This window comes from Thalassophryne amazonica, chromosome 3, assembly GCF_902500255.1.
Source record: "Thalassophryne amazonica chromosome 3, fThaAma1.1, whole genome shotgun sequence".
Classification (NCBI taxonomy): domain Eukaryota; kingdom Metazoa; phylum Chordata; class Actinopteri; order Batrachoidiformes; family Batrachoididae; genus Thalassophryne; species Thalassophryne amazonica.
The window spans coordinates 72,609,037-72,624,090 of record NC_047105.1 but is presented as its reverse complement, the minus strand read 5'-3'; the positions used below and the strand labels follow the sequence as shown (position 1 = coordinate 72,624,090).

At 40.1% G+C, this 15,054-nt stretch overlaps 1 protein-coding gene across 2 annotated transcripts in view; it reads left to right on the top strand.

Moving 5' to 3' along the window:
* The window catches only part of LOC117507029 (fidgetin-like), a 44,953-nt gene extending 30,390 nt beyond the window's left edge, over positions 1–14,563 (top strand). For both annotated transcript variants that reach the window (XM_034166714.1, XM_034166713.1), the window contains exon 3: positions 9,518–14,563. In XM_034166714.1, coding sequence (XP_034022605.1) covers positions 9,518–10,680 — 1,163 coding nt within the window. In that variant the 3' untranslated portion in view covers positions 10,681–14,563. The remainder of the gene's footprint in view (positions 1–9,517) is intronic.
* The last annotated feature ends 491 nt before the right edge of the window (positions 14,564–15,054 follow it).

The following is a 15,054-nucleotide window of genomic DNA, read 5'->3' as shown; positions in this document are numbered from 1 at the left end:
CGCTTTTGTTACCGCAAACAGGTAGTTAAAACAGGACACAAGAAGCATGATGGGAGAAACCGAGGTGATGGGAGAACACTGTTACCCAGTTACCGCTGTCGCTGCGGCGATCGTCCTGACGGACACCAGTGAAAACATGGCGTAGGAATACACTGAGTGAGCCGCATTATGGCTTCTAAAAAATTCATTAATACGAGGTCTGTGAGAAAAGTATCTGACCTTTTTATTTTATGCAAAAAATATATGGATTTGATTCATATGTTTTTACGTCAGCCAAGCTTGAACCTTCGTGCGCATGCGTGAGTTTTTTCACGCCTGTCGGTTGCGTCATTCGCCTGTGGGCAGGCTTTGAGTGAGCACTGGTCCACCCCTCTTGTCGTTTTTTCATTGCAAGGAAATGGCGGAATGATTTGGGCTTTGTTCCATCAGACTTTTTTCAGAAACTATTAGAGACAGGCAGCTGGAAACCATTCAGAAAATTCACATGGCTTTCGGTGAAAATTTTATGGGCTTCACAGAGATTAAGGAGTGTTACTACAGCTTTAAGGATGGCCCACAGTGGCGCACGGCGCACCGCGCTCCGAGCCGTGATTGACAGGCTGAAACCACCATTTCATTTCTAAACGGATGGCTGTGTGGAGCTGGGACCATCATGTGCAATTTCTCTGGTTATCACAAGAGCTGGACATCAGCCATTTTCCGGCAGATTTCACTTTTAACAAGAGATTTGTCATGGAAGCCGAGCGGAGGCTTCACCGCGTCACGGTGGATTCGCTGATGGAGCGAGACAAAGAACACCTCCCATTTTGGAGTGTCAGAGGACAAGTTGGGACATGCCTATCTCTGCTTTCAGTGGCTTACCAGTCGAGTGAGTATAAGAGAAATTGTGGAGAGCTGGACATGTCCCAACTTGTCCTCTGACACTCCAAAATGGAGGTGTTCTTTGTCTCGCTCCATCAGCGAATCCCTCGTGATTAGGGATGGGTATTGATAACGTTTTATCGATATCGATGCCATTATCGATTCTGCTTATCGATCTGATTCCTTATCGATACCTCGTGAATTTGTACTAAAAGTAGGCTTTACAGGTTTTCTATGTATTTCCTTGAGTCTTAAAGTAAATAAATATGAAATTGGTCACTGTATCCTTGATCTCTGGACATAAATAACAATAAACAAAAATGTTTTGTTTTGAAGTTATTAATTCAGACTGAATTCTATCGTTCTATTTTGACTTGTCAGAGAGCCGCACAATGTTTGGAGCTGTGTGAACAGAACGGAGGATGATTCTCGTTTCTTTCTCGCAACAAGACAGGAGTCCCAGTTAGTAACTTTAATCTGCACAAAAGTGAATCACAACTCATATTCAGGGATGAAAGTGGTGAAAAACAAAAAAGCTGAAACCCCAAATTACCCCCCAACACCACCTGCATGAAAATGTTTGAATTCTAGAAACTCTGAAATGCAATCTGGGACTATTCCAGACAATGAATGAATGAATGAATGGATTTATTCGCACACACACAAATCCGAAAGAACAGAAACATACCAATAATATGAATGTTATATAAACAAGCCTGTGAGTCCGAAAGGGTGTGGGCAGAAGCAAGCTTATCAACGCCCACCCCTGCTAGAATGAGTCCAACAATTATAACAGTCATAACAACATATACACAAATTCACAACACACTACATATCAACACAGACATACACTTCAATATTCAATTACATTTCAATTCATGTATAAGTATGTTATGTATAAAGTGCCAAATCACAGCAAACTTGGCCCAAGTCATTCCATATTAACCCTGCCGACCCCCAGAGCAAGCACTAGGCAACTGTGGTGAGGAAAAACTCCCTCTTAGAAGAAACCTCAAGCAGACCAGGCTCTAGGGGGTGACCCTCTGCTTGGGCCGTGCATATATACCTGTATACGTACATACATACACACACATTATATACATATATACACTTATACACACACATATACACACTCACATATATACCTATATACATACCCACTAACACATAAATAAATATACATACATATATATACACATACATACATTTATACCTACACATACATATACATACCCCTACACATATACACATATATATACACGCACACATATACATACATACACACACACACATGTATACATATATACACATACATACTACATATATGCATATACATATATACAAACACATATACACATACATATACATATATATTGACTGATTGATCATTTATTTTGAGTTTTACAAAATAAGCATTTCTTTGACATCTACATTTACCCACATTGGGTTGAAAAGAACAGGAGATACAAACATGCACGCATACATACCCGCGCACTTAACCCGAAAAGGGGTGGGATGAAGACGAACTTATTTAATCCCACCCCCAAATACCCATACGTTATTACGACTACCGAGTGTGACCAATATTCCTTTTTTATTACTATGTAATTGATATCATATATTAGTGATGAGTATCTATAATAATAATAATAATAATGATGATAAAAACAATTCCCACCATAATAGATAGTAATAATGACAATAATTATTGTCAATCAAAAAATTATTATTATTTTTTTTTTTTATTTCTATTATTATTACTACCATTTTTTTTTATTGCTATTGATATTGCTGGTGTCATTCCTTAAGCCATTTTCATATGTCAATAAATTCCCCACATTTACTCAGAAAATGACTATTTAAAAGGACTATTCTTGTGTGTGTCGATGGTAATTCTGTCTCAATATATATATATATATATATATATACATCATACATGTGAACATACATACACAAAATACATACATCACCTATACACACATGTATACACATAATACATATACATATATACAATTATGCTACATTCATTTTATTTTATTAATTTAATTACCTTAACTTTTTTATTAATTTATCATTATCATTATTATTATTATTATTTTCTTCTTTTTTTTTTCCCCTTCCCCTCCTTCCCCATTTGTCATGTGTGTGGTGCATTAAAAGATGCAAAGTATTTTGTAAACCTGCTGCCAGAGAGGGGTCGCCCCCTGACACAGGTCCACCCTTTGCTGAATGTCCTAGGCTCTGCATTAAAAGACAAGGTTTTGGATTCTGCTGGCAGAAGGGGGAGACCTTTGAGCAACAGACCCCCACTTGCCGACCCTGATCTGGTGATAATGATGTAAGTGATGTAAGAGTAATAAACTGGAGTGAGTGCTGAATCCATTTAGGTGAGAAAGAAAAAAAAAAAAATTCCTGATTTAAATTCATTCCAGTAGTATTCTGCTCTTACTAGGATGCAGCAGTTTTCTAGTTTGGCAGATAGTTCTGGAGGAAATCACTGAAGAAATTAACACATTGAAAATATGGTTTGACCGAAACAAACTGTCATTAAACTTAAATAAGACAGGGATGAAATGGAGGTGTGAGAGTCACCAGGTGTTCACAGGAAACACTTATTTCTGTATGTATTTATTTATTCATGTTAGTTGCTGTTATATATTTTCTGTTGTGTTTCTATTCAGGTTCTTTTTGTCTCTTTCTCTAAAACTGTATATAATAATCATTAGATTATTAATATATAAGCAAAAATACATTTAAGGAATATTACAATTTGAAAACAAATGCACCCAAACGTGATGACGGCTGCAATTGCTAAATGCTAACTTTTAACATTGAAAATGCAATAGACATGCTAACACGTTAGCATCACTCCCGTTTTTAAGTTGTAAAATACATCTATCAACTGTTTCAGAAGAACATAACAGGTCAGTTTAACATAGAAAAGGTAAATAATACTCACAGATGTATGCTCTTTAGGGTTTTAGCGGGGGAAAATTAAGCGAAAGAAAGAAATAAATGAAGCAATCGACCGAAGCATTGCTTCAATCTGCGAACCACGCTTCGATTGGTTCAAGGTTCAAAGCAAAGCCGCGCTGCAGAAAAGTTGATTAAGAACCCGCTGCAGAGTCTGTAATCAATGTAGAGAAATGATTATTTTCCTGACAAACACCCGCCTAAACAACAGCCACTCTGAAGGACCGATAACAGAATCGTTAAGCACAAAGCTTATTGATGTCAGTGGATCGAATCATTTCTTAACGATACCCGAAAGGAACCGGTTCTCGATACCCATCCCTAGTCGTGATGCGTGAAGCCTCCGCGCGGCTTTCCATGACAAAATCTCTTGTTAAAAGTGAAATCTGCCAGAAAATGGCTGATGTCCAGCTCTTGTGATAACCAGAGAAATTGCACACGATGGTCCCAGATCCATACAGCCATCCGTTTAGAAATGAAATGGTCGTTTCAGCCTGTCGATCGCGGCTCGGAGCGCGGTGCGCCATTGTGGGCCGTCCTTAAAGCTGTAGTAACACTCATTCTCTGTGAAGCCCATAAAATTTTCACCAAAAGCCATGTGAATTTTCCGAATGGTTTCCAGCTGCCTGTCTCTAACAGTTTCTGAAAAAATTCTGATGGAACAAAGCCCAAATCATTCCGCCATTTCCTGACAATGAAAAAACGACGAGAGGGGTGGACCAGTGCTCACTCAAAGCCTGCCCACAGGTGAATGACGCAACCGACAGGTGTGAAAAAACTCACGCATGTGCACGAAGGTTCAAGCTTGGCTGATATAAAAACATATGAATCAAATCCATATATTTTTTGCATAAAATAAAAGGTCAGATAATTTTCTCACAGACCTCGTATATTCCGTTTGTGTACTAATTAAAAGGCAGGAAATGCATAGAAATGGTGTTAACTGGTTACCGCTTTTGCTGCATTTGTTTTGCGCTCGTCACGCCGGACACCAGCGAAGGCCTGGCGTAGGAATACACTGGGTGAGCCACATTACTGCCGTAACTTTGTTCAACAAAGTGAAGCACCGCTCTCCGCTCTGCGTTGAAAGGAAAAAAAAAAACTCCCATCAGAATTTTTTATTAAATACTCCAGTTACTTCTGTGTCCCGTAGATGCTGATTCATTCAGAAATGTATGGTTTATGTATAGTAAAGGCTTCGTGTTTCCAAAACACTCTGTTTGCTCAGCGAGAGCGGGGGGAGGGGCTTCACTCATTTTCACAATGAAAAGTTAATCATTTTCACTGTGGCTGTTTAGAAACTAAAAACTGTTTACAAGCCTCAGTGTAACAGGAAAGTGGGGAAAAAGTTTTTGTAATTGCTATTTAATACATGTTATACATGTTGTCAGTAGTGCTGGGTTGAAAAGATCGATTCAGCGATTTTTTTTTATTGATTTTAAATCGCACAAATTGATTCATTCATCCAAAGACCGATATTATATATATGTATGTATGCACTTCACACCAGTGTTGGAACAGCGTCGCTGAAAAAATGACGCTGCAGTTGGTCCGTTGCGCTGTTTCAGAGGGTATGAAAATGATCATTTCTCTGCATTGATTGTGGACCAGGTGGTTCTGATTTTGAAGCCGGTCCACAATTTATTCATCAGCCTCTGTCAGAGCTATTTAAAGACGTCAATCATGATGACCTGGACTCTTGTCTGTTGTGGGCAAGAAAAAAGAAAAGTCCGCCGTTTAATTCACACAGTGGTGTTTTGGTTTTTTTTGTTGTTGTTGTTTTGCGTTCCTTCCTCATAACGTGAGAGCATGAAGGTTCTGTGGTGTGGAGTGACTTTTCAACCACGCAGCAAGTGCTGGTGGAAAAGACTGACTGAACCGCCAGTCACATTTTGTCAAGTAAAGCCATAGTTTTTGTTTTGTTTTTTTCCACCTTTGTTAACACATTTTACTTGGGTGGAAATACTTTACATCATTTTTTATGTTCACTGAGCAAGTTATTTTTTGAGTGTGTTGTCACGAACATTTCAGCGAGTCGTGCTGCTTCTTTTGTCCCTCTCAGCCTGCTGTCTGCAGGAGGAGGGGCTGTGGGCTCAGCCCGCTGTGTGTGCAAGGCGCTCTGACCACACAAACACATAGACACACACACACACACACACAGAGTGAACAGTGTGCTGCAGTAAACAGCTGAGTTGACTGCACAATTATATCCAGAACATTTCCATCTAGAATGTTTTGAAGAGTACATGGACTTGGTTTCAAAGGATAATTTCATAGCTCGGGTGTGGGAACATTTCAGACTGAAGTGAAATGAGTGAGGAGAACTCAACCTGAACCAGCCATTATGTCGACTTTGCTTGAAAACACTGGCATCGAAAACTGGAAATACAACCAACCTGAAAATGTACCTTAAACAGTCACCTCCCATCCAGTTTTCCCAACCATTGTCGCAGATTGAATGGTCCCCCCCTAAAAATTTGTCCACCCTGCCTCCACACATGGGACCACAGCAGCTCGTCTGAGACAGAATCTCTTCCCCCAAAGCGATCAAATGGATTAATGTGATTGTTAACCATCAGATGACAAGGTCAAACCACTTAAGTCAGTTTTAAGCAGAAACGAGGCGATACTTGGTGACGCTTTGAAATGACTGACGAACAGTGAACGCATCAGCTAGCAGCTCGTGTAGCCGCAGCGCTCTGATCACTTCCTCCATCCTTTATGATAAATTAATGCTGAATTTATGTGGAAAATGATTGTTGTACAAAAGCTTCAGATATCTGTCGCTGAGCTAGATGATGAGTGCAGTTTTAAGCAGAAACGAGGTGATAATCAGTAAAGCGCGGCTGATGATGCATGCGCAGTGAAGGCAGGGTGGACCGATTTTTAGGGGGGACCGTACGGTCGGCGACACCGGGAACTTAAGACAGACAAGGAGAGAACCCCCCACCCCCACCCACGTCTACCACCTGACAGTTTATTAAGTTTGACAATGCAAATATAAACAAGACAACTTAAAATGGCGCACACTCACATTTATTTCCTCTAGGCTGGACTATTGTAATTCATTATTATCAGGTTGTCCTAAAAGTTCCCTAAAAAGCCTTCAGTTAATTCAAAATGCTGCAGCTAGAGTACTAACGGGGACTAGAAGGAGAGAGCATATCTCACCCATATTGGCCTCTCTTCATTGGCTTCCTGTTAATTCTAGAATAGAATTTAAAATTCTTCTTCTTACTATAAGGTTTTGAATAATCAGGTCCCATCTTATCTTAGGGACCTCGTAGTACCATATCACCCCAATAGAGCGCTTCGCTCTCAGACTGCAGGCTTACTTGTAGTTCCTAGGGTTTGTAAGAGTAGAATGGGAGGCAGAGCCTTCAGCTTTCAGGCTCCTCTCCTGTGGAACCAGCTCCCAATTCAGATCAGGGAGACAGACACCCTCTCTACTTTTAAGATTAGGCTTAAAACTTTCCTTTTTGCTAAAGCTTATAGTTAGGGCTGGATCAGGTGACCCTGAACCATCCCTTAGTTATGCTGCTATAGACGTAGACTGCTGGGGGGTTCCCATGATGCACTGAGTGTTTCTTTCTCTTTTTGCTCTGTATGCACCACTCTGCATTTAATCATTAGTGATCGATCTCTGCTCCCCTCCACAGCATGTCTTTTTCCTGGTTCTCTCCCTCAGTCCCAACCAGTCCCAGCAGAAGACTGCCCCTCCCTGAGCCTGGTTCTGCTGGAGGTTTCTTCCTGTTAAAAGGGAGTTTTTCCTTCCCACTGTAGCCAAGTGCTTGCTCACAGGGGGTCGTTTGACCGTTGGGGTTTTACATAATTATTGTATGGCCTTGCCTTACAATATAAAGCGCCTTGGGGCAACTGTTTGTTATGATTTGGCGCTATATAAAAAAAATTGATTGAAATTGATTGATTGACTCACAGTGTTACTCATTTTATAATTAAAGAGATGCAGCGATTCAGCACAGCTGACAAAACTGCGTTCAAAGAATGTACTTGCATTATTCAGCTATATAATTATTTCAGTGGCATAAAATGCTCGGAAAATAATGCAAACAATAATATTGTGACATTATGAATTTTGCGAAATTTTTGATTATTGTCATATTTTCTATTAGCCAGCAAAATATGTTATTGTGACAGCCATGCACCTTCCACTGCATTTATGGCAGAGAGCTGTGACTGTGTCTGCTTTTACCGCTGAGATGGTTTACTCACTCAATAAAGAAATATTTGGCTCAATAAAATTATGAAAAATGATAAGACATGCTCCAGTCAGAAGCGGGCCAATGGTATAAAACTTTCACACAGTTCTAGTCTTGTCTCGACATTTAATTTTCACAAAACTCAAAGCAACACAGATGTGGGCAGTTAGAACTACAACGCTCACAATGGCATAAAAGAATGACGAACAGCAACACTTACCGCAGTGATGTAACTTCTTTCTTTCACCACCGCTTGCACAATCCCTCACAGTTGCCTAGAAAACCATCACAGCTTTCTACATGAACAGATTTTCAGCATTTTTCCTCTCACTGTAGCAATTTTTGCTCATCAGAATAGTGGGATGCTATAACAAAGCTGTTTTGGTGGTGTTTATCCCTAGCAATTGTTTGTGTCAAACTAGCGAAGCAGTTCTAGGGACTGTGTGGTAATCACTTCAGAGCTCTGTAATGCAAAAACTGCACTCTAAGAAATGAAATTATATCTTTATTTAATCTCAGTATGTCAACTGCACTTTCAAAACTTGTTTAAATGGGAGAAGCAAATTGTATCAGCTTGTTACAATAGTTGCATATTTTGTTTCCCGTTGAAAAACTTAACTAGATTTTGTAAATATAGCATTTGTTATTCCTGGGTGTTTAAATTTAGTTAAAGTTTTGTCTACACTGCTGTGTCTATCAGAGAAGATTCATGTCCGTAACCCCCTCCCGCGCGCCTGCCTCTGGCTCGGGCCTGCAGCCAGGACAGTTTAATAACACTCTGCAATGCCTGGAATGTCGACCTAAAGCCATTTCAAAAAGACAAGGTCTAAAAACTCCAACCAGAGCCCACAGCTGGTAAATCAATCAACTTATCTTCTCTGAACATGTGCTTGAAACCACGTGTCAAAAAAACATCAGGGATCTTCATTGGTCAGCCAAACCAGAACATTTGTACTCGTCTTCATAGCTATACAGCTGTGGTGTGATGAAAATAAACCACAGATCCCTCTGCGCGGTGACCCCGCCCTCTTCGTCCTGCTGTCCAGCAGTCCCCTGAGGTTCAGGCAGAATTAGATCACACGCTCAGTGGGGGCGGCTTTGTGGACTAAGAGCCCCACAGAAGGACAACAATGGTTCCAATGTGAGCGAGGCAAAGACAGAGGGCAATGCACAGGCTGATAGAGGCTTATTGCCGTGGAGACCAGGCTGGGGTTATGTTGTCCACTTCACATAAAGATTGCGACAGTTGTCCAGGGACAAGTCGGAGCGATTATGAAGGTAGATATGGATAAAGACACTCTGTTGTGACTTTTGGATGACATAGGGAGCACAACAATCAGCAAAGACTTACAAGCTTCATTTCACCCAGATCAGAATGCACTTCTACTCTTAAAACCAACATACAACCAATCATTTATTATTTTCTGTGTGTAGTAATTCTGTTTTATCCATATTTCTGACAGGTTTGTTGAAGATGCACTGGTCTCCGGAACACGCCACCCCCTTATCTCAGTGGCCTGAGCAGCACCTAGACGTCACCTCCACCACCTCACCCCCTTCAGCCCACAAACACGATCCCTACGCTACGGCTGCTCGCCGCAGCTATGCCCCTGCTGGTTACCCTTGGGCCAGTGATGACATATCAGCCCTGACTGCTTCCTCGCTGCTCAAACGCTATGCTGAAAAGTACTCTGGCTTGGAGCTGTCCTATGAACGCCCTACTTCAGGGGCATACTCAGAGACTGGAACTTTCTTAAAAACTGAACCTGAGCCTTGGACTCTGGGTCAGGGTATGGAGTGTTATCCTGGACTGGAGGCATTAACTGGCACCAAAGTGGGCTCTGCATCAGTGGGCATACCAGCTACAGGAAGTGTAACAGTCGTAAGTAACTTGGCATCTGACGCAGGCTACAGCGGTGCTGGTTCCTGCACTACCCCATCATCTCAGGAATACCCTCCTGCCTATAACAGCACATACCTGTCCTCAGCATACTGCCCTCAGCCCAGCGCAGCACTTCCTCCTGCCCCTCTGCACTCTTTGCAGGCCGGACCCACTTTAGTGCCCAGCTACAGCCCCAGCACTCCTGTCTACAACTACCCTCCTGGCTGCTACACACATACCCAAACTAGCCTGTCTTCTGGGTACAGCCATCCCAGTGCCTCCTACCTGCCCTCTGCGATCAGTGCTCCTACTCCTCTGGCTCCTAGACCCACTATGGTGGGGAGCAGCTACAGCTACTCTTCCCATAGCCTTGGAGCAAGCTCTGAATCAGCTGTGCCACTGAAACGCAAAGCATTTGAGATGGCAGAAGAAGGACAGGAAGGAGCCGAGGTTGAAGGTTCACGCTACAGGAAGTACGGCAATGGCCATGGAAACAGTCATAGCAAAGGCAATGGTCATGGCAACGGCTATGATATGAGTAGCTCAGCATCAGAACCACAGGCCTACAAACACGGAAAGCCTCTAATGTCACCCCCTTATGGTGGGGAAGAAGAATACAGCCCGCCGTCAGGCCTAGCAGGAGAGAGTGTACCAGCGGAGCACAACTTTCCTCAGCAGCAAAGAATGTCAATGAAGATACCAGCGACGCACACACGATCTGAGGACTCCACTGGAGGGCGCTGACAGACACGATCAGCATGTGACGATCCAACAAGGCGTCTGAATCCAGATCAACTCAAGAGGAATGACATTGAATTCAATAATTCCACTTGCAAACACAAGGGCACAAGACTTGCACTGCTTGTGCAACTTTGATGTTTTCCTTACATTTTTCCAAAGAGTCACAGGGAATATTGTCCTGCAGTGTTGTGGTAAATCTTATGGGTGGGGTTTAGGCATTCTTCACATGGATGGCATTAAATGTGAGTGTCTGTTTCTCTCAGGATCCTATTTATTTCCTTTCTGCTACTGTGACAGCAACACTGCAAGGTTGCCACTTTCGAAGTTGATGTAATTATTTGTGGCCATTATGTATGAAACAGGCCTTTGACTGTAATACCTTCTACTACTCTACAAAAGAATCATTACTGACCAAAAAATGAGAAGAGCAATAACTATAATGGTAAGATTGCCGTACTACTTCAGCACAATCACTGCAACTTTACACGTCTGATGTTGAGGCTTGGTGTGCCACTGGGCTTTGATAAATGAATGTTTTCCTGTTTGTCCTTTCACTTTACCCTTACCCCTACTTTTTTCAATTTCTTTACCTTCTTTTTTCATTGTATTTCCATCCTGCAAATGCAGTCCTTGACATTAATTATTGTCCAGTCTGTACTTAGCACTCTGCTTATCAAATGAATCTGCCCTAGGTATTTTCTAAAATGTGCTGAGGAATAGGCTAGATTTCGTGTTCATTAAAAAATTATCTAGTAGGTGTACACATCTCTCTCATAAAATGATACAATACATAACAAAATGCATAGTCTACATTACAATTCAAGAATGATACTTTTTATGAGGGAATGACTAGATTTGATGTGATTTGATTCGGTGCGATATGATGCAATCCGATACAAATCTTTTTTTAATGTAGACATTCAGATTCAGTGATACATTAGAATAAACCAAAAGTGGCATTACTTACTTTCAAATACAGATTTCATGAAGAACCAGGGATCTTCTTCAGGTTTTTACTGCTGTCATTATTGCCGTCTTTGCTCACCTTTTGTTCACAGTGGGGGGCAGCACCGCATGCAGTAGCAGAACGCACAGCATAGAAGTCCAGAAGAAGAAACCAGTTGCATAGCATAGCATAGCGTAAATAGTGTGGCATAACTTTCCCGTTCTGAACGGGAATGGCAGTATTGATAAACTGTGAACTGAACATAAAATACAAACATGTACATTTATCCACAATACCACCTACCGCTATTGGACACGTTGATTGTGTTTTTTCTTCATTAAGATAATGTTCTTGTGACTAGTCTCATGCCAACCTTTGAACCTTTATGAGACTTTGAAGATGTAGAAGTAGCAGTAAAACAAGCTTAATTTGGCCAATTCATAACATTAAAATAGAGCTATCACCCGGTTCGTAGTACATTTAGATTGATTCAGGGGTCCTTTTCCCATTTGTATCGATTAACCGTTGGACCCCTAGTGATCTAGTAATCATCAAATGACAGAACATGTCCACATTTACTTCAATACATGTTTACATGCTGTGACTGTTCAATGAAACATCTGCAAAGCATAAAAAGTTTGCAAGGGTCCCTTAAAATTTTTGGCTGTTGTTAAAGCTAACTGAACAGATCATTTAAAGGAATGTGAGCCTTTTGGCAATCTCTGTTTAGATGCACGCAGTAATGCTGCTAGAAATTTAGGACCCTATGTCAGAATATAATCTTGGTTCCCCCTCAGTCTGGACACTTGCATTGCTCTATGGAGAAAACCACAAAACCAAAGCTTTTCGAAGCCCTCCCCACATAAGGGAGCTGTGAAGAGATAACCTCCCCCAACTATAATGGATGCACAGCTAGGACGAGCCTGCAGGTTGATGGATATGTGCTTCTGTGTGAGTGTCTCAACATTAAATTCTGGTCTGCCCATGTTTGCCTGCTAGAATTTACTTTTTAAATATGCATTGTCTGTCTTTTAGCCTTTCAAACAAACAAATTATAGTTGTGTTATTGAATACTCAGGAAGATCACTGTTACCTCAAAATGGTAAGAATAAGAATGTATGTTATTACCTTAGGGTGTTTAAGAGCTTTATGGAGCCGGATAATAACAGAACTGTGGCTTTTTTTAAAGAACAAATCATACTCTGAACATTTCAGGGAATTAATGAATTTGCAGGTCTTTCAGAAAACACCCACACACACGTGCACATGCATGCACACGTGCACATGCATGCACACGTGCGCGAGTACACACACATACACGCACACACACCTACAGTATATGATTCACACTGCTTCTTAGCTTTGTCGAAATTACACTCGAGGTTTTGTACAAAGGCCTGAAATGTTGAATGTAATTCAGATATTTTTTTAAAACGGACAGTACATGCCATAATGCACATCAGTAATGTTTTTAGATATATGAAACATATTTTCTTCATGTATAGATGTAATTCTCATAGGTTTTGGTGGAGAAATTGACATTTTATGTGTTAGTGTAGATAGCTGTGGGGGAAACAGGTTTGAGGACAAGATCTCAACAACAAAAAAGCACTCGTGATGAAAAACATTTGGAAAATAATAGCATACAGCATATGCTCTATAATAGGTGTGCTTATTAAATGTCTTAACTTTGTTTTATTGCATCCTTACCAGGTTTCTCCTGCCAGACTCAACAGTGTGTATTGGTGTTCCATTTCCCTTCTTTGTATTTCACCTCACTGAACAGTTTTGCTGATTAATCAGCTTGATAAAATCTCTGTACTCACAAAGAAGGGAGATGTTAATTGTGACAAATATTTGTTGAAAATTATGTGCACTGTTAGGAAATCACTTTTCTGGATAGGTTTCACATTACCTCATGTGAATTTAAAGCTAACTTTGTTGCTCTACTATGCTATCCCTTCATGAATTGTATAGTTTTAACAAAAAGATGAATTTGGGGGTTATAGCCATTGGTGGGCACAGCTAGCCTTAATGTTAGCTTTGATAACCACTATTCATATAAAAAATGTAACTGTGATACCGCTAAAATGATAAACCATAAAAACATTACGCTGAAGGCACTGCTACCACTCTGATGCCCTGAAAAATAGACCTAAAGAGTTAAAAAAAAAAAAAAAAAATTATATGTTGTGGTGTAAAGGTGGAGAGTCCCAAAAAGGTTTTGCATACCAGAAAAAAAAAATGTTAGCTGACTTAAAGTTAGTGGAACAAAATTTAGTGGAAGCTAATATTATTCAAAATTAGCTAATCTGCTAATGAAAAAGTTGCCTTCACGAATTAGTTGTTAGCTAATGAGCTGAACTATGCCCACCACTGGTTATACAAAAGACTTACCCACCCAATACTTAATATTATTAGTGAATCAGAAAAACAACTGAAAGATTATGTGTACATGAGGATGCCCCTCTTTAGAAGAGTAACATTTTCCTAAATTTTAAAGTATTGAGAAAAATAACTCCTTGAGGTCTTAATGGTATATAAGCGCTTAGCTGCAACAAATAAATGCTCTTCCACGTGTAACAAATAATGTGCTCAAATGTAAACGTGACTCAGCTTGTTATATTCTGTAAGTAGGGACTGTTTGTTGTGAAGCAGAGTTGAATTTGTCCTACAAATGGGGAAATGGGAATTCAGTGTTAGCTTTGTTATTCAGTTGGTTTGTATCTTGTACATTCTCTGTTAACATTTCTACCTCATTCTGAAGACACTGTACATGGAAATATTTATTTCATGTCCTCTCACTTACTGGTTAAGGAGCAATGTTCCTAATTCTTGAACTGTAACAATCTACCTCGCTGTTGTGTCATGGAAATGAAGATATACAAAAAATAGTTCAATTTGTCTTTCTATTTGTGAAATTAAAAATTATGCAATGATGGAAACCATGGTTTTTCTGGTGTTTTATTTTTACAAATACACTGAACAAGTCCAATTTCATAGTAGAGCACCGCGCTCATAGAGCGCAAATCACCGCCAAAATTTTACCTTTTTACAGGTTAAATTTTACAGGCTCTAGAATGGGTAGAGTTTATAAAAACGGTAGTTGACATTTTTCAAGGGTGGCAGCCTAATAAATTATGCAAAGTGTCTATAATGAGTTGGAATGGAATGTGAGTTCAGAATGTTTCTAGAACCTTAGACCTCAACAGTTTTTAGAAGATGAACTCCACTCTTTTATTTCCTGTTAATTACAAACTGTTTTAATGTCAATTTACTTAATATATTTAGAAAATGTTCTTGTCATCATATACACACTATTGTTATTATCATTATCAGTATTATTATTTTTATTAGTAATTCTATTTTGTCTTTTTTTATGGACCACAATGGAAATACGTGTTGTAGGTTTCTTGTGGCATCCATGTATT